At 56.9% G+C, this 19,857-nt stretch overlaps 1 protein-coding gene and 1 long non-coding RNA gene across 2 annotated transcripts; one reads left to right on the forward strand and one right to left on the reverse strand.

Annotated features, from left to right (window-relative positions):
- The first annotated feature begins 1,183 nt into the window (after positions 1-1,183).
- On the forward strand, positions 1,184-13,260 carry LOC125283465 (SLAM family member 9-like). The gene is made up of 6 exons (XM_057315488.1): positions 1,184-1,383; positions 5,972-6,364; positions 7,924-8,220; positions 9,758-9,883; positions 10,078-10,169; positions 10,435-13,260. The coding sequence occupies exons 1-6, from the start codon at positions 1,311-1,313 to the stop codon at positions 10,525-10,527; spliced, it is 1,074 nt and encodes a 357-aa protein (XP_057171471.1). The 5' UTR covers positions 1,184-1,310; the 3' UTR covers positions 10,528-13,260.
- Positions 5,906-19,715, reverse strand: LOC130544313 (uncharacterized). Its single transcript, XR_008960500.1, has 5 exons — positions 18,493-19,715; positions 13,354-16,183; positions 12,690-12,802; positions 12,442-12,482; positions 5,906-10,149 (listed from the first exon to the last, which is right to left on the reverse strand). It is a non-coding gene; the product is annotated as an uncharacterized LOC130544313 (long non-coding RNA).
- Between the last annotated feature and the right edge of the window lie 142 nt (positions 19,716-19,857).

A 19,857-nucleotide genomic window follows, 5' to 3' on the forward strand; every position in this document is an offset into this window, starting at 1 on the left:
GGGATCTCCCATCACTGGCTGGGAGCAGGGGAACAAGGCAATGCTGAGTGCTCTCTGGTCTGAGGGGCGCAGAGCAGGTCAGGGGAGCCCAGACGGGACGCGGTGACTTGCTAGAGACCGCACAGTGGGATGGGACAGTGGCGGTGAGGCAGGATTTCTCAGAGCTCCTTGTTAGGAGTCCAGGCCCTGACTCTGGCTCTGCTGTGTGACCTCTGCGGGTGGTCCAAACCTTCAAGACTCGGGTCTCACAACCAGAAAATGGATTTAACGGCCACCAGGCTGACCACCTTGAGGGCAGGGCCCCTGGGCCAGTCCTGGGGTCCAGCCTTGGCATCTGAGGGTCTGAGCAGATGAGGGGGAGCCCAGGGGGCAGGGAACGGGGCACAGACCAGGGGTGAGTGATGGAGCTGCTCCCCTCGGGTCCCCGGGAGGACAGGGTTCTCAGAGGTTGTGGGAACCCATTTGGGAAGAAGAGGCCAGGCCTGAGCCTACGTAGGCGGCCGTGAGTCTGAGGCCGCTGAGCCTGGGGCCAGAGGCGCATGTCCCTCTCCACCCCTACCTGTGTGTGAGCACGGGCCCAGGGCTGGCAAAGCCTCACAGGGAAGGGGGGCTGTGGCGCTGGTCCGGTGGGGGTGGGCTCGGTGCTGTGGGGGGGGGGGGGGCAGGGCCCTGGGGCAACAGCAGTAGGGACATGGTCTCATGTGCATTGGGGTGTGGGGGGGACACTTCCCAGGAGTGCTGTGTTCTCCTGCTCTTAGCTTCTCACTTAGACACTGACAGGGAAGTTACTAGAAAAACAGAAAGGAAACGTGACTCGTGAAATGGTGTAAAGACAGAGGACAGGCCCAAAGCAGGAGAGGCCCTGCATCCTTGGCTCTAGGACGTGACTCTGTGCTGTCCATCGGCTGGCGCTGGTGAGCAGGGCAGCCTGGGCTGAGTGGGACCCAGGGACGCAGGTCAGGGGTCCTAGGGGTGCAGGCTGGGGAGGGGAGACCACCCAGCTGGTTGTGAGCACAGGGACGGGGTCTCTCCAGCTCCGGGCCTCCTAGAGGGGGGCTGTTCGTACATTTATTCTGCAATTATCTCCTGAGGCCTCAGAGCAGGTGCAGAGATAACAGGAGAGATGGGAATGGCTTGCTCTAGACCAGACAGTGAGTCCAGGAACTAACAGTCAGCCCCGCCCTTGGGGTGCGGAATAGCCTAGAGCTCATCTGGGTGACAAGCCTTTCCTCCTCTCTTGCCTGGGCATTCTAGATGTTTCCTCTGCAGCTCCGTTGCCCCAGACAGAGCTATCAGGGAGGCGGCCGGCCATGGACACCTGCTCAGAAGACCCCCTCCTGGGCAGAGCCTCCTGGCTCCTGGGATTCACCAGACTTCTCCTCAGTGAGTGGCCTGGGCTCCCTGGGAGGGAGGGCCACTGGGTGGGCGGGAGGCAGGAGCCCCTGGGCCGTCTCAGGTCTTTGCTGAAGAACCAGAGAACCAGCTCTGTGATGACCGAGCACACACCGTGCGTTTGGTTCAGAGCCCGGGGTGAACGGAGGGAACAAAGGGAGCTGGTGGCTGAGGCCAGACTGGGAACCCTGAGCCCTGCCTGCCAGGCTGCATGAAGGGAACCCCTACCAGGGGGGAGGCCAGGAGAGCCCGGAGCCTCCTGGGGAGAGAGATGGAGGAGATAAGGGAGCGGCTGGGGACCCAGAGGTGGGGATAGGCACCCCATCTGCGATGCCCAGGGGACCTGGCAGCCTCTGCAGCTGCTGTGTGCAGGAGGGGCCGGCCCAGAGCCCCTGTCTGAGCTGGAGGAAGCCTCTCTAGTCCGGCTCCTTGGGCAGGATGAGGGCCCGGAGTCCAATGACAATCTGTGTGCAAAGGAAGGAAAGGAGTCCCCAGAATTCCAGGGTCTGCGCCCACCTGCTGTGGGGAGGGCAAGCCCGGAACAGGAGACTGCCGACCTGGGCTGTATGTGGGGGTGACCGGGGGGGACAGGAGGCAAACAGAAGGGGCCCCAAAAAGGGAACTGAATGACTGTTTTAACAAGAGCCCCATTTCCGGTGCTTACTTCATTTGGGACCATCTGCTTATGTGTAACAAGTTAGATAAGAACAAATGAGAAAATAGTAAGATCTCCAGAACCGTGAATTCTGGGAACAGCTTGGAAAGGTTTTATTGTCTGTAATGTATGGTGTGAGCGCACCAGCCCCTCCATGAGCTGCAGGGATTCTAGGAAATTTCTGTAATCACCAGACATTAATAAACAGGGACATTACTCATTAGAAAATGAGCTTTGCTACGCACTGAGATCCTTTTTTTAAAAAAAATCACTTCCTCTTAGTAAATGTAGGCTTCCTTTTCTTTTAATTTGATTTACCTGGAGACATAATGGGAAATTACAGAGTTTTTCCCATAAATGTCAGGGTTGGAAGATTATGTAAGAAAGAAAGGAAGGAAGAAAGGCTAAGAGGGACGGAAACACACAACATTTTATGTTAATGGTTGAATGTTAAATTTCATATCATTTAAATAAACAATGACCCTCTTGCTCACAGCCACCCGCCCCTGCCCTTGTGTCCCTCTCTGGGTTCAGCACCTTCTGCAGACCTGAGCGCTCTCCTGCCTTCCCCCGCCTTGAGTGGGCTTCCCGCTTGCTCAGGCTGAGGCTCACCGTCCAGCTTCTGGGCAGCTCCTCCCCTGCAGCCTGAGGGCTGAGCCTCCTCTCTCCCGGGCTCCCCCCTTCCCAGCAGTTGCTGGTTGACCCTCAGCTCGCCCTATGTCTCTGTCCTGCCAAAGCCCACCGAGTACTTGAGTCCCCTCTCCCAGGACAAGAGCTGGAGGGTGAGACCCCAGAACTGCTTGGACCCCTCTGAACAGACAGCGGTGCTGGGAGGGAGGAGCTCTGTGCAGGACAAGGCAGGACAGGGCACGGCAGAGGGAGGGTAGGGGGAGAGCTGTACAACATGTCCCTGCAGGGGAGGGACTGGGCTGGGGGAGAGGGAAGCCGGCTCCAGATCTTGCTCTGCACTGTGTGACCCAGGACAAGTTCCCCCCTGAGTGACTCCCTTCTCTGTGAAAGGTCCCCTCGAAGCCCTCCACTGTGACATCCTGGGATTGGGGGTGTCCACCTAGAGAGGACTGACCTGTGGCTTCTCCCAGGCCTCTGCTCTGTGTCTCCCTCCTGTCCTGTCCTCGTCCTGTGTCCTGACAGGGACAGACAGTGGGGAGCCTGTTTGGAGCCCCTTCAGAACCCAGAGCCCAGGCCTATCGTTGTCACGTCCATGGCCCCCAAGGAGGGAGGAGATGCTCTCTCCAAGGCTCCCCTGCAATGCCCTGGCCCTCTGCAGTCTCCGACTCTGCTGCCAAGCTGGGACTGCAGAGCCCCTGCTGCAGGACCCCGGCTCCTGCCCCGGTGTGTGGACCCCGGTCTGCACGGCCCACTCAGGACCACGAGCTGCAGCGGGGAGCCGCCAAGAAGCCGCTGGCAGGCAGCCTGGCCGGGGCCGTGCAGCTGCTGCCGGAGCTCCGAAGAAACGCCTTCTCCTGTCGCCCTGTTCCCCTGGGGCGGACGCCTCTGACCCTCGCGGGGGCACTGAGAGGAATGGCATGAGCTCAGAATTACTGGGGAGCAGCCCGCGGGCAGGGGCCGCCCTGGGGCCGGATCTGCTGTCCCTCGGGAGCCCCAGGCACAGTTCCCACTGTTGGAACAAGGGCCGCTTCTCTGACTCGGGGTTAGCGTCCTGTGGGCTCCAGACTCTGCGTATTTCAGCACGAGACGAGCCCTGGCTGTGAGGACTGGGGTGGGGACGCAGGTGTGACGGACACTGTGGTTCTGTGCATTAATTCATGAGGAAGCCCAGTCGCAGGAAGAGTCGAAGTCCACCCTTCAAAGTCCACCAGGAACCCCGATCGACTTACGCGGATGACCTGTGTGTGCACGGGTCTAGCGTGTCTGCGGCCACATAGAGAGGTCGCACATCTTCATGGCGCTGACTTTTGGGAGGGGGCGCCCCTCGAACTTCTGCTGGAATCAACCCCAGAATCCGTAGGATAGCTTTGGATGACACAGAACACTTCACAATCCAGAGACGACCCGCCGAGGGGAACAGACATGCCCACACCGAGTCCCGGGCACGATAGACACCACTCTGCCCAGAAGCTTGGGGGGCTCAGCCACCTGGTGACGGGGGACGTGACAGGGACCACGGAAGCCAGCTCTGTGGACACGGCCAGGAGTGTCCTCTCGTTCAGGACGGCCCCAGCCGGACTTTACTCCTGTGGCCACCTATGGGATAGCGCCCTGGGTGTCTGTGTCCCGGGGGCCCATCCCTGATCCCAGGGGGAGCCCCCGACAGGGGCAGCTGGGGAGAGATGTGGACTCCATCCTGGCACCTGGGAAGGCCAGCTGGTCCCAGGTGTGCTCGGTCAAGAATCACCATCGTGGTTTTGAGAGCAGCTCACACGGATGGGAACGCCTTCCTCTCCTGACATCCTAGCACACATTCTGGGAGGGCTGCACGGCTACTGTGTCCCCGTCCCAGAGGAAGGCTGGAGGCAGGGAGGTCACTGCTCCCATCCACGGGCTCAAGGGAACAGAGGACCTGGTCTCACGCCTCCGGACCCTCCCGTCCAGGGTGCCGACCGCCCTGCTGCACTAGACCTCCCGGTCTGAGACCCAAGCATGTTCCCCGTGCGTCAGACTCACACAGGACGCTGAAGTCAAGAAGGTTCTAGAAGAAAACGAGAGAGTTTTGGGAGCACGCTTTGATGTTGGGGGTTGATCTTTTCATGCCAGAGATAAACCAGTAAGCCTTAAACGATACGTACGTTTAGCTTCATGAGGACAGTAGCAGGGCCATCAGTACAAGACAATGGTGAAACGCAAACTGGAAACTACTTATATAAACTGCGATAGAAAACAGGCTAATTTTCTTAAAATAGGTCTAGCTCCTGAATGTTAAAAAGAAAACCAGAATCATGGGCAGAGGACATGAGCAGACAGCTCACAGCGGCCAGAAAAGGGGATCAACAGTCCTAGGACATGATGACCGGGCTCATGTACAGGAGAAATGCTACTTAGAAGATGACGTGATAGGGGCGCCTGGGTGGCTCAGTCATTAAGGTTCTGCCTTCGCCTAGGGCCTGATCCCAGGGTCCTGGGATCGAGCCCCACATCACGCTTCTCCTTTGGGAGCCTGCTTCTTCCTCTCCCACTCCCCCTGCTTGTGTTCCCTCTCTCTCTGGCTGTGTCTCTCTCTCTGTCAAATAAATAAATAAAATTTAAAAAAAAAACAAAAGAATATGATGTGATATAATTTTCCCTTATCAATTTGGCAAAGGGCAACAAGTTCGGTCACCGTGTGCTGGTGGGAACTCAGCATTATTGGGAGGAGAACAGCTGGGGTCACTGTCAGGGGGGCAGTGAGCGAGGTCTGTCGAAGCTGAGAAGGACCTGCCTTTGGTCTGTTAGACCCACCCAGTGGGTTGTCCCAGTGTCTCCACACCCACGTGTGCTGTCCACAGAACCGTGTGTCACGCATGTACACGCACATCGGGCATGCATGCACTCACGTGTGACAGATGTCCGTGTGTGATGTCTAGATGCCCACAGCAGTGAATATGAGCCCCATGTGACATATGGAGGTCCCTGTGTGCGGACAGTCCCCCCAACCTGCCCAGGGCAGCAGTGTCTGCAGGGACAAGATCAATACAACTGTCACCCGAGGAGGGAACTAGAGCCCCATTCACTCCATGAGCAGCTGTTAAATGAGACGTCTCCACGAGTGTAGACGCAGGACCTGTTCAAGGGGACACTCCCCTGGGACCAGGACGGATCCCAGCCTCGCCCCCCATTCACGGCTCTCTCCCACCTTCCAAGAGTCCGGGGAGCACACGGGACGGATCTCATGAAGAAGATGGTTCTAGGGGTTCCTCCTTTATTCCTAACGAAAACCTCTCACTTTTCCTGTGTCCTGTGCCCTAGGCGTCTGCGGCGCTCTGACCCAGAGCTCTGGAGTCCATGCTTCTGGAGTGGAGGATTCTGGAATCCCTGTTTCTCTGAAGGGGATGCAAGGAACTTCTGTGTCGTTTCATGTGATCAGAAAACCAGAATTACCCCCAGAAGGCGAGCTGGAGAAGATTTCATGGGGCATTGTATACGGGTCAAACTACAGAGTCATGCTGAATGTCCTTCCTGGGAGGAATGTTCCAGAATGGCTCAACTTCCAAGACAAATTCAAGACAAGGGTCCATATGCCCAACATAACAACCCTGTTGGTGGACAACCTGACCCTTGAGGACAGTGGGCTGTACCGGGCTCGAGAGTCCTACACGAGAGGAAGACAGTATGACCAGGATTTCCACCTGACAGTCTATGGTACGTGGTGGCCCCTCCCCCAGCCCCATAGTTGACTTCCGTCCTCTGTCCCTGGAGTGTCCACGCGCCCCGATGGCAGGATCCCTTCCAGACCACAGCCTTCAGACTCGATCTTCTCCCCTGGAAGTAGATGCCGTGTGTTCAGCACAAACGCAGGCAGAGCTGAGGTTCACACCGGGGATGAATCACTTCTGTGCCTCAGGAGGGGAACACGGAGCGGGGGGAAATGGGGACTTGGCCATAACACTCACTGTCCCCATAGCACTCAGGGTGCTCAGTGTGACTGTCAGCTGTCTAGTGCTGCTGTAACAGGTGACTGACCCTCAGGGGCTGACCACACCACCACCTGAGTGTCCTCCTGGGCTGCGGGGCAGGACTCAGACCCCAGAGGCTCGGCCATGAACTCCAGGTGTCAGCAGGGCTGCTCCTCTCTGGAGGCTCCGGGGAGAATCCATTTCTGTTCCTGTCCCTCCTTCTAGTGGCGCCCGCATCCCCTGGCTCGTGGCCCTTCCTCCCCCTTCACAGCCGGCACTGGAGGGATGAGTCCCTCTGGCCCTGCGTCCCTCCCTCCTCCTCTCCTGCCTCCTTCCACTTGCAAGGACCTGTGATCACTTGGGGCCCATCTGGGAATCCAGACCTTCTCTGGTTTAGGGTCAGCTGGTTAGCAGCCTCAGTTTCCCTTTGTCATGGAACCTAAGACACTTGCAGGTTCTGAGGGTCAGCACGTGGCCACGGTTGGGGGACACTCGTCACCTAGCAGGATGCGGAAGCCCACGTGTGGTTCTCCCTGCCCCGTCCCCTGTCCTCAGCACCAGCCCGAGGCAGCTCACTCAGACTCACAGGTCCGCCTCTAAACCTCCACAGACGTAGGAGACCTTCACAGTCAGCCCTTCCTCAGAAACTCAACGAGCAGCTCTCTCTCCCCGCACTCCCCCCTGCGCAGGGAGACATCCTGCTCCAGAGAGAGTGGCCTGTGCAGCACAGGTCTGCGAGATTCCCTAGACTGACTGTCAGTCTGTCCCTGTCTTCCTCTGTAGACCCCAAGTTCAGTGCATGTTCCTACAACACTCAGGGAGGCCATCCTAGGGGTCACCAGTGTGTACCCCCACGCCCGCGCTCTTTCCTGGTGGGAAACTGGCGCTGATGTCTGGGCTCCCAACACTGGCAGTGGCCTCTGTACCATGGGCTGTGCAGTTCCGGGCACCATCTGAGCTGAAGTAGGGGCAGGGTCTGGACCAGGACATATCCTGTCCCAAATTCTCCTTCTTCTAGGGGACACCCCACTTTCTTAGAATTAATTGGCTATGGGTACGTGATTACAGTATATTCTCATGCAACATTTTTAAGACACTCAGTGTAGTGAAATCACACAGAGCTCAACTACCAGTCCTTTTTGGCACCTGCTGTATATTTGGGTCTGTTCTGAGTTATCAGTAAACTGCAGGCACCATCCTTCGTGGTAGGAAGCCAGAGCGTCAGGGAGAATCCGCAGGAGAAAGCAGGAGCTGTGATGTTCTCCACTCACGTGAGCCTCTGTCCTCTTGTCTCTCCTGCCACAGAGCCTGTGCCCCTTCCCCAGATCCGGGCCACGGTTCCGTCCCTCACACCAGGCTCGTGCAACGTCACCGTGGAGTGTGACACCACGCGAACCAGGGAGAACCTGACCGTGTCCTGGGAGAGCCAGGGCCTCCCCAGAGAGCTGGAGCAGAGACCGGCCCCACGACCAGCCCCCAACCCCTGGACGCTGGCTTTGACCCTGCCCCTTAGCCAGCCCAGTGCCAGCCTCACCTGTGTCGTCAGAAACCAGGTAGACCAGAAAACTGCCACTTGGTACCTTGGGGACGTCTGTGGCCACGGTGAGTGCATCCTGCCAGAGGGGAGGGGCTCTCCCCGGGCTCAGGCAGCCCTGGGTGAGGGTTCCTGGCTTCTCTCCCTCATGTTTATGTCACCACCTGTCACCTGGTCACCCGTCCAGGACTCTGGCAGTCACATCCAACCTGCTTCTGCCCTTCGGTGTCCCTCCCCTGCTGCTCTCCTCCCCTTACCCCTGCTGGTCCCGGCAACACCAGCAGGTACCTCTCCCACCCTCATCCATCATCCCGTGCTGCTAGGTTGGGTTTCAGGAAGAGCGAGGTGGGAGGTGTCAGCAGTCTGTTCTCTCTGACGGGTCCGAGCCAGCGACTCCTTGAAGGACGCAGGGATCGGCGCTCCTCTGCCCGATTCCGGCCTCACGAACATGCTTCACACCCACCTGCTTGCCTGCGTTCCTGGATGTGTCCCGCTCTCCTCATTTTCCAGCCCCTGCTCAGGCCCCTCCCTCTGCCCTCAGCCCCTCCAAGTCAGGGGTCCTCCACTCCCCCACTTATTCCCGTCCAGGGACCCCTTTGCTGCAGCTGCTCCGGGGCCTGTGACCCCTGCAGTCCCACAGGGCGGCATGCTGGGTGCAGTTCCAGCATTAAGAGAGTTTGCAGAGGGGCTCCTCAGCCTCGATGGCTCAGGGCCCTACAGGAGCTGCCGCTGTCCTGCCCTCACACCTCGTCTCCTCTACGGAGCCCCGTGGGTCAGTGGCCCCACACGGAGAGCTGATGCTCTGGGCCGAGATTAGTCTCCTATGCAGCCTGAACACTGGAGGGTAGGGGCCGTGTCTGCTTCTCCTTTGCATGCCTGTCCCACCCTCGGCCTTGGGCAGTCTGCTCACAGTCAGTGTGGCCCTGAACAAATGATGACCTGGGTCCCCGCGTGCCCCCTCGTCCCTCCACCCCCTCCTCTACCAGCTGCGGGGGAACCTGGTGCCTCAGCATCTCTGATCCCAGAGGAAGCTCAAGGCTCAGTGTCCCACTGGACCTTCTGGAGAGAGGCTCCTGCCTCCCTCTCATCCTCCTACCCAGCTCCCCCTGCCTGGTCCCTCTCCCTTCTGCCCCAGTGGGTGCTGGCAGCTCCCAGGGCTGGAGAGTTGACACAGCCATTCCTGTTCATGGCTCTCCTTCCTGGAATGCCGCACCCACCTTGAATAATGGGTAATCTCCTACTCCTCCCTGAAGACCAGGTTTCTCCATCACCTCCTCCAGGAGGCCCTCCCTCAAGACCTGGGTACAAGCTGTAAAGCTCTCGTGCCCTGGGATGGCTCTGGCTGGCTGCCTCTGGCCTGTTCTCAGCCCTCCCCCCGCTGAGGGGCTCCTCAAGGGCGGGCACCATGTCCCGTTCCTCTCAGCACCCCGGCCCCAAGCAGGAGCTCCGGGACTGGCTGAGGGAAAGCACCTGCCGTGGTCCTCCTTCTTCAGCTTCTGACCAGGTCCCTTCAGACGTCTCTGTGTGCGCGGCCACGGGCGTCTTCACTGCTCTCTTGCCTTAAACTTCCTCACTCTCTCTGTGTCATGGAAACATTTCTAACAGGACAGACCACTGCTGACCCCCTGCCAGGCATCCTGGTGGCTGCTGCGATCGTGCTGCTGATCCTGGGAGCTGGGCTGTACCTTTGGAAGAGACGTGGGGAGAAGAAGAACGTGGACTCTGGGAGAGGCAGGTTGCACTTCTCTTTCCTGAGCCCAGACCCCTTCCTCCCCCCAGTGGACCCCAGGCTCCCTTTCTCCTGCATTTTGCTGCAGGGAATGTCCCACAGGAGGCTGGCTGGTGTGGCCATGGCCGTGGGGTCATGGAGGGGGAGGGTCCAGGTTTCCAGGCTCAGACTCCAGCTCCATCTGTGCATGACTCAGGTGCGGGATCGCAGAAGAAGCACAGGGACCCGGATGGTGACATCGTCTATGCAGAGCGGAGCCAGCGGGAGTCTGGAGACAGGAGGGACAAGGTGAGGCTGGGAGAGGGGGCAGCCTGGGTTCTCCCAAGTCCCTCTGTGCTGGGTGTGTGTCTGTCAATCCCAGTCATCTGCACGATCTGGCCTGGATGCCTCGGTAACCCTTTCCAGACAACGCAATATTCACTAAGAAAATTCTAGTCAGGCCCGTGCAGTGCTGGGCGCTGGGGAGGTCATGTCAGCAGCACTGGGTCTGTGCGGGTCCCTCTGGGCTGCTCTGTCCCTCAGCTGTTTCTGGAGCCCTCTCTCTGCATTCCAGGGTAGGGGTGCCCCTGATCTAGAAGAGGAGAAGCCTCTCACCACTGTCTACAGTGAGGTCCGCAGGCCAGGCCAGGCCACAGTTACGATTTAATGGGAAGAAGCAGGAGAATCTCGCCCTCCGGGGACACCTGTCTCTTGAGCATGACGCCTGCAGCTCGGGTCCTGCCTCCTCCACCTCTGACGCTCTGAGCAGGGACTGGATGGATCCACCGTCAGTTATTTCTGTGCTAAATCGTTCCGCACAAGGTCACCGTGAGACACACACAGGGGTAGTTCAAGGGGGAAACTGAGTAAACAAATCTGTTCCAGGACCGCTCAGCCTCAGCTACGTGTCAACCCCAGACGGCCCCCGCTCTGCCCCTGGTCTCTACGACATCCAACTGCCTTTCAGACCCGCAGCCCCTGGGACGAGCCCTGGTGAATTCCCAGTATCCCGCCAGGACCGTCTGAACACCACCCAGCGGCCAGTCCCGTGCTGAGAGCTATTCACGGACCCTGTGGATTCGTAACCGTGAGCGCTGGCTGAGTGCCGCTCTGTGACTTGCACTGTTCTGACCGTTCTGCTCCCTCCTAACTCACTGGGTCCTCGTGGACTCTCTGTGAGGTGGGGATCTTTGTGCCCACTTTACAGATCAATAGAAGGAGCCAGAAAGCCTATTCTCCAGGCCACACAGCTGGGAGCCCAGGAGGCGGGACTGAGCCCAGGGAACGGAACTCCAAGGCCCGCCTCTCCAACCCTCAGCTGTCTGGCATCCCGACGTCCCTTCTGTCCTGTCCTGGTGGCAAGTGGCCCAGCCTCCTATTGCTCAGGAAAAAGCAGAAGTTCCTTGTTCCTGACAGTTAGCTTTACTGACTGCATTGACAGACACCTGCCTCCCTCTCTCTCCTGTCCCCTCGGAGGACACTGAACTCGTCGGGACTCAGTGAGGACTTTTCCCTACACTTCAGTCCCTTCTCTGGGGACTTGTCTCCTTCATTCCTCTCTCTGGCTCCTCCCCCTGACCCCTCTGCTCCTTCCCTGAAGCCCTCGCTCGGTCTCCATGCTGCCCCTGCTCCACACCTGTGTCCCCACCTTGGCCTCACTTCACGGGGACCCCTAGAGCTCCAGAAAGTGATCCCACCTGTCACCATTGATGCCCCTTTCCTGCTCCAACCCTCTCTGCCCTTGTATTCCCTGACGGCCACTCTCATGGACTCTCCGGCCCACCTTCCTCCCCCCTCAGACTCCTCAGCTATCCCCCCAGGTCTGGTCTTCACTCACAGGGTGGGGCTTCTGAGGGTTTGGGCAGGACCCTTCCCATCTCTCGTGTCCTCCTCTCTCTGGGGCCCCTGCCCCGTGGCCTTCAATGACCAGTGACACCGCTGATGCCCAGGGAAGCCTCCCCGCCCCATGCCTTCTGCTCAGCCCCATCCCTGCCCTCCAGCCCCACCGGCCATATCCCTGCCCCTGTGTCCTCCTCCGCCCTCTTCCCCTGCGGTCTCAGTGCCCACTTCCCCTTCTGTAATACCCGGGACCTGGTGAGAAAGAGCAGGAGCTCCTCTCCCACAGGAAGGAAAGCAGAAGCAATTATCACCTGTGTACTCAGGCAATAAATGTGCACCTTTTGTTTGCGGGAGTCGTGGGAGCCTTTCACCTGAGTCCATGAAAAATACTGTCAGGTCACCTCTTGGTAAGGGACACATTTTCTCTCCTTCCTTGATCTATCACCATTTCCCCAGGTGACAAAGCAGCCTGCTGTTTGCCCGAGTTAGTAATTCAAGCTAGAAAAAGTGGGTCTGAAATGTCCCTTCCTCTCCAGCTCCCCGCTGAGCCTGGGGTTCCAGTAGAAGCACGTAGATCCCTGAGATCAGAGGCAATCAGAAAAGCTTCTCATCCCTAGAACCTCAGTGTCTGCCCGGGAGCGCGCATGACGCACAGACTCCGTCCGCGCTGGATCCTGACAGGTGGAATGACGGGTCCCTTCCCTCCCATTGGCCTTACGTCCTGCAGTCTTGGTGAACTCACCTGTTAGTCCTAGGAATTTTCTGTAGAACACCGGGGATCTCCTGTCAGACAAACATATGAACAATGTCTGTAATAAACACAGGTTTTCTCTTTCCCCTTTCCGATCTATACATTATCTCATTTCCTTTTCTTGTCTTATTGCACTGAGCAGACTTCCTGGAGAAGGCGAAGAGCGGTGCTGAGAGCAGCCTCGCCTCCTTCCCAGTATTGAGGGAAGCTCCAGGTTGCACCGCTGACGATGGCATTACCTGTAGGGCGTTGGTGACTTCGCTTCCTTAGATTCATCAGTGTCGTTTTCTCTGCTCTTGTCTTTCTGGTTTCCTTTCTTCGAATCGCCCAGTTTTATTTTGCTCTTATTCTGCTAGATTCGTAAGGTAAATGCTTAAATTATTAATTTGAAGCTTTTCTTCTTTTGTAATAAATGCCTCGTATCGTATATATTTCCCTGTAAAGACTGTGTGTGATTTTTTTCACACATTCTGATATCTTGTATTTTTCATTTCCATTCACTTCAAATATTTAAAATTTCCCTCGAGACTTCATCTTTAACTCAAGGGCTATTAAGAAGTGGATTAATTTCTCCCTATTTACAAATTTTCCTGGTTTTTTTTCCTGTTTATAAATTCTACTCCAGGGGCTCCTGCGTGGCTAAGTGGGCTCAACGTCTGCCTTCGGCTCCAGTGCTGAAACCAGAGTCCTGGGAGTGAGCCTTGGGTCAGGCTCCCTGCTCAGCACATTCTCTGCTTCTCCCTCCCCAGTGCTCATGCTCTCGCTCTCTCTCTCTCTCTAATAAATAAATAAGATCTTTAAAAAAAAAAAGTGCTACTCTAATTCTACTATGATCAGGGAAATATGTTATTTCAAATCTTTAATGTTGTCAGGTTTGTGTTACGACCCAGGACAGGACGTTACCTTGGGGAGGTTCCCGTGTGCACTCGACAGGAACGTGTAGCCTGCTGTTGGGGTCGAATGTTCTGTAAGTGTCAGTGAGGTCCAGTGCGTTCATGGTGGTGTTTGCTGTCTGTACTCTTGCGGATTTTCCATCTGCTAGCTCCACCCCGGGGGCAGGATCTCTGCTCTCTGACTGTGACAGTGGATTCGTGTGTCTCTCGTCCAATTCGGTCAGTTTCTGCTCCGTGTGCTCGGCGCTCTGCCGTTACGTAAACACACACCTCGGATTCTTCTACTTCCCGCCGAGTTGACCTTTCGTGACTCTGTACTGTTCCTCTTCATCCCTGGAAATGCTCCTTGCTCTGAAGTCTACTCTCTGACCTTAACTGGCCCTTCGAGCTATCTTTGGATTAGCGATTGTGTGATGTCATCATCCATGTCATCTTGGGCGCGGTGCCAAGAGTTGTGGTCAAGCATTATTCTGGACTTTTCTAGGAAGAGATCTGGGATGAGATACACTTCAATGGATGAACTTTGAGTAAAGTCGACTGCCCTCCCCAGTGTGGGTGGGCATCCAATCCATGGAAGGCTGAGCAAAGACTGACCTCCCCTGAGCAAGAAAGATTTCTACAGGAGACTGCCATCGGCCTGGGACAGCCGCATCGGCTCTTCCTAGTGCCTCCTCCTGATGACCTTGGACTTGCACCCCAGCAGCAGATCTGCCCTGCATCTCAGCCTGGCTCACCCACCCTGCAGACTCTAGACTCTAGACTTTTCTAGGAGGAGATCTGGGATGAGATACACTTCAATGGATGAACTTTGAGTAAAGTCGACTGCCCTCCCCAGTGTGGGTGGGCATCCAATCCATGGAAGGCTGAGCAAAGACTGACCTCCCCTGAGCAAGAAAGATTTCTACAGGAGACTGCCATCGGCCTGGGACAGCCGCATCGGCTCTTCCTAGTGCCTCCTCCTGATGACCTTGGACTTGCACCCCAGCAGCAGATCTGCCCTGCATCTCAGCCTGGCTCACCCACCCTGCAGACTCTAGACTCGCCAGCCTCTATAACAATGTGAGCCATTCCTTCCAATACATCTCCCTATGTTATAAGCATCCTGTAATTCTGTTTCCTGGGGAATCCTGACTACTATCCATAGCACATCTTTTCCAATCTTTTTCCTGCGAACCCAGCTCTACAGGCCAGACTGGGAACTGTGCTTCCAGAGTGACCGGGGGCCCTTCCGTCCTGTGTCCACTTGCCTGTCTGCTTCCCCATCTGAGGTGCCCCTTGACCTTCCTCTGCCTGTTCCTGTTCCTACCCAATCTCAGCACCCACACCAAACAGCCCCACAAAAATCGCATCATCCCGCTCTCCACACTGGGCTTTGGTTTTCCCATTGGCTGATTTTCCTGAGACCCTCTCTCTCACCCTCTTTCCTTCCTACTTTTTCTCCCAGCCTCACTGACTATCCCAGTGAGTGTCATGCTTCCCTTCTTGTCATAGAGGTATGATGAGCATGAGGGGATTTGCAGGGGACGTTTTGTCCCAGGGGGACCTCCCCAGGTGCATGAACGTCACACCCAGACCGGATGCAGAGGGAGGACAGGTGTGGGGAAGGAACCAAGCCCTGATGCCTGGACAGGTCTCATCCGTCTAGCTCCTGCTGAGCTTCTCGGGACAAGAAGAAGGTAACACATGACATCAGTGTGGCTCATCAGAGCAGGTTTTCCTTGTAGAAGTTTTTAGTAAAATACTGTTTACGACAGTAAAAGGCCAGCTGGAAAGGAGATGAAGGTTGACAGACACAGACATGCATGTGCCCACTAGCCCTGGTCCAGCTGCAGCGTGACGCTTCATTTGCTGCACAGCCAGAGGCAGAGGAGGAAGGCCTGAGGACACCAGAGGGGCCACGTCCCTGAAAAGGCAGTGGACACGTGGTCTCCGAGCGGTCCAGCCCTGACCCTCCACGTTAGAGGGTTGCAGGAAGGGAAACTGAATGGCTCCATGACGCAGAAGACAAAATCCGGGTGGAGGGGACCTGAGATGTCCCTAACTCTCTCAGTGGATCTCATTCCTTCTACCGCGTCCCCATCCAGGTGGAGTGGAGAGGGACCCTCATGTCTCTGGCACCTCTACTCCCTCTGCCATCTCGCTCCCTTCTGAACTTCCACAGTCGTGGGCGTTAGTGGGATAGACCAGACCCTGGATCCTGCTCGACGCTCCTCCAGGGGAGCCTTTCCAAGCCTGTTGGTCCTGCTTTTCCCGATTTCTCTGCAAAAGTGAGCAGATAGAGCTTGTGTGAGGAACTCCCTCTCCTCTTCTCGCTTCCCTTTCTCAGCTGCTCCCTGCGCTGCTCACAAGTGCTGCCCGTGCTCTGGGGCGTCCTGCGTTTCAGGGTCACGTCTCCCTCACTAGCCTGCAGGCAGCCCGAGGCCAGAAGCTTTGCCTTGTTCTCCATCCCATCCCCTGTGTCGCGGACAGAGCTGCTTCCTGGTGGCTGTTCAGTAACTGTTGCTGGAAGATGAGAGACATTTGCTCAGAAATCATTTGTCCCTCATCTGGGCTGCAGGAGAGCCCACCCAAGCCCCCTGTCAGATCTCCTGAAGTTGAACATCACTGTCCCTGCAGACGACCTGCTCAGAGTTGCCCGCTGGTTCTGCAAGACAAGCTGCCAGGGTCTCCTGTGATCCGACCCGCTCCGTGTGCATCCAGCCGCGGGAGCTCAGCTGTGCTGTGATCATAGCTGCTAGGATCGTGTCTCCGTCCGTCTGTGCTCACGCTGATCTCCCGTGGCAATTCCACCACGGCGATGTGACCAAGTGAGAAGGAAGTAGCAGGTGCACTAGATGTCCCTGCACAGAAAAACCCCAGAAAGTGGATTGTAAATCCATGAAAATCAAGGGTCCGGACATGATAGTGTAGTGCTTAGGGGGTGCAATCATTTGGGGAAACAGCAGCATATCCCTTCAAATCTAAAAACAAATTTGTCTCTCCTGTAAGCCCCATCACGAGGAAAGGGACTCCATGCTTCGTAAGCACGTAAGCAAATTTATGAAGACTGGGTGTGCTGTATCACTCTGTTCACCAGTAGCGCCCTCGACAGCCACCTCGGAAGAGCGAAAGACGAGTGCTCGCTGGTGCAGGTAACAGTGTAAGTAGCTCTGCTCGTGATTCTCATGGGCCTGGAGCCGCACAGCGTTTGAAGTGGAAATTGAGCTATTTAACTGCTCGCAGGGCCCTGATAGAGCCTCTGATACTAAGCAGAACCACATCTTCTTTGGAAAGTAGCTCTTACCTCCTATAGTTTTCGGCTTGACCTTGGACTCCAGCAGGCGCTTAGCATAGCCGAGCATGGGACTCACCGAATGACCAGGCTCCACGGCCGACTCCTCCGCCCTGCACTGTCTGATCCACGACATCCCTGGGGTCCTGGGATCGAGCCCCACACCAGGCTCCCTGCTCAGCTGGCAGTCTGCTTCTCCCTCTGCCTGTCACTCCCCCCCGCTTGTGCTGGCTCACTCTCTCTCTCTCTCTCTGACAAATAAAATTTTTAAAAATTAAAAATTAAAAAAAAAAAGAAATCAGAAACTTTCCTGGGAAGGAAAGGAGGCCTGTGGCCCACCCGGGCTGAGGACGGCCTCCTCACCCCCCCCTCCCCCCACTTGATGCACAGAGCATCCAGAAGCCAGCTCGGGGCCCCGGGGGACCTGCCACCAGCCCGACTGTGGCGCCCCTGCTGGAGGACACCGATCCGGGAGCCTTTGCAGAAGCACGGGGCGGACACCTGAAGGCAGGCCACACTGTGGTTGGAGGCAGACAAGGGACAGGTGGAGAAGGTCTGCAAGGTCTGCTGTTACAGACCGTGTCTGAGTCCACCACTGCCGATGCTGCTTTCTCTGTGAAGTCAGTGCCTGGCAGGATTCTCACAGCTCTTGGGTACGGTGAGACCTGCCCGTGAGGCTTCTGAGCACACATCAGCCATGGGGAGGGAGAGACCCCCGCAGACGTGTTGGGATTGGAGTGACCAAAAGTTGCATAGCATTGTGGGAGAATCTTCAAGGAAGTCTTACGGGGAGGCCTAGACTCCACCAGATGGGCCCCCAAATTATTGTTTTTGGTACAGCACGTTTGATGCAGCACAGAGATGGTGGCTGTACACCAGCGACTGGGGGTGGGGGGACGTAAGTCAGGATCAGGGATCAGGAGGCAGTGCAGGGGTGCTGAGCCCCAAAAGCTAGATTTGTGCAAAGCAGCCACTGGGTTGGGGGGCAAACAGCGTCCACCTCCAGCCACGGAAGGGGCCTCAGCCCAGATGGGTAGGGAGCACTGTCAGATGCTCTGGCCACTAATTAATCCTCGCGCAGGTGGGATGGGGCAAGGAGTTGTCACAGTCACGAACACCTGCGCTCAGTACCTGGCGGACCTGGTGTGTGTGGAGTAGTTTCAGGCACGTCAAAGTGCTGCCCGGATCCTGGAAGGCAGGCAGTCCTACTGGCTTGTTTCAAGTTAAGGCAAGAAAGGCTATTATTAGCGCCAGCACCAGAAGCAACACCCACCTGGAGTCAGGAAGTAAAGCCCGGACATGAGGGGGCGTCAGAGTGATGGGTAGTTTCAGACGGAGATGTAAAAGACTTTAGTAGATAAACGTTTCTGCTCCCCTTGAAAGAGGGAGGACGCCTAGGAAAGGATGCTCTCTTCCGGGGGGCGGGGAGCGATTCCAGGGTGGGCCCTGACCCGCGGCAGGCAGGCCGTGTGAGCAGACCAGCTCTAAAGCCTGAACGCGGACAGCTTTGATCCAACCACAGCGGCACACATCCCCGCTCGAACCCTAGCACCTCCGGCTGGTACAGGGGGACCGTGCCTGGTTGGGCGGGACAGGTAAAGCCGTGTTCGGTGAGCTGGTGCCCCTGTGGAGAGGGCCAGAGCCGTAAGGGACCACAAAGTTACAGGGACGGGACCGTTGCAAGTGCCCCAGAGAGGAGTTCTACCCCCACCATTAGAAAAAGGATGGAGTGTGAGATCCCACAGGACAGGACAGCCCTGTGTCACAGCTAACCACTGTGGTTTGTCTCCTCCTTTCCCACCACGTGGGACGGAATGTGCAGCGAGCTACAACGACCCCTCCAAGAAGATTTGATGAGACACAGAAAATTGTACTCACCAGGTTCCAGAGGCTGAAGAGGGGAGGCCGGCCAGCGGAGGACACGGGACACGGAGTGGAGAGGCTGGACTCCCCTTTTGGGGAAGTCACTCGTTGGGAGAGACTGTCTTGCCTGGATGTGCACAGGGAGGGGTGCCAAAGAGGTGTGAGCCGCCCCCGAGGGAGGCCTCCAGAGGCTGGATGGAGTCACCAGGCCAGCCGGGCGAGTCATTCAAGTGGAGGGTTTCGGCGGGATGCCAACGGGGCAGGTGTGAAACCCTGTCGGGTTCCCAATGGAGAAGGCAGACCGGGGACTATGAGGATGCAGGTCTCAAACGTCACTGAAGCCTGAGGTCGGCTTGGTCACCGTGGGCTGTGAAAGTGAGGTTCAGGTGAAGTTTAGAGACGTTCCCATGTGAGTTACATGCAGATCGCATCCCCAGAGCCGCTGGAGCAGATGAGCTCCCGGCCACTGGGTTTTCAGGGACGCGTGTCACCCATCGGTGGCACGTGGGGTATTATGTAGGGTGGGTGCCCAAAAGGCATCTCCCCGTTCAGGCTGGTGAGTCCGCAGCAGCAGGAATCAGCCCCGCCTTCAGCAGGGACTGAGCTGACCGTCTTCCTCCTCTGAGCCATGACCGCCCCTCCCCCTGAGGACACGGCCCCAGACAGAGCCCCTCACTGTGAACCCCGGATGGGAGTTGACCCGGAAACTTCCCAGAACATTCTGAACAAGCACCTCTCTGTCTCTCCCCTCACGCCGCCCTCGTGACCAGCAAGCATCTCCCTTGGACTTTTCCTCTTAGTTCGAATTTACGCAGTCCGGAAGAAAACTCGGTTCCTCCCTCAGACGCCTGTCACGGGAGCGTCTGCATCGGCTCACTCAACGCTTCACCCGTCTCCGGTCCTGGATACTGTGCACAAGCCACGTCTAGTGTGGACGGTTGGGATGGGAGAGAAGGGAAGTCTTTTCCCTGGACAAATTTCTTCTCCTCAAAGCCAGCAAGCTGACTTGTGAGGTGTTCGAGTTCACTAGTGATCAGGGAAATAAGAAACGAAGCAGGATGCCGTGTTCATATATCAAACTGAGACCAGGAGAAGGAGGTCCCGCCCTGGCACAGCTGTGGACAATGGGGACTCGCGTACTCCTCTGGTGGGTGTGTAAGCACGCACAGCCTGTCCCAGGAGCGAGGCGACAGTATACCGATGTCCTAAATGTACGATGCACGTTGACCTTGAAATTCTACCTGCAGGAATATATTTCAACAGGAGCAAAGCCTTATCGGTGCTCAAAGACACATGGTTGAGGAGCCTATGGCTGGAATTGCTAGTGGCCTATCTGCTGTCTATTCTTTCCATTTCTAACTATATATTTAGTGTTAATTA

Source organism: Ursus arctos, unplaced genomic scaffold, assembly GCF_023065955.2.
Source record: "Ursus arctos isolate Adak ecotype North America unplaced genomic scaffold, UrsArc2.0 scaffold_2, whole genome shotgun sequence".
Taxonomy (NCBI): domain Eukaryota; kingdom Metazoa; phylum Chordata; class Mammalia; order Carnivora; family Ursidae; genus Ursus; species Ursus arctos.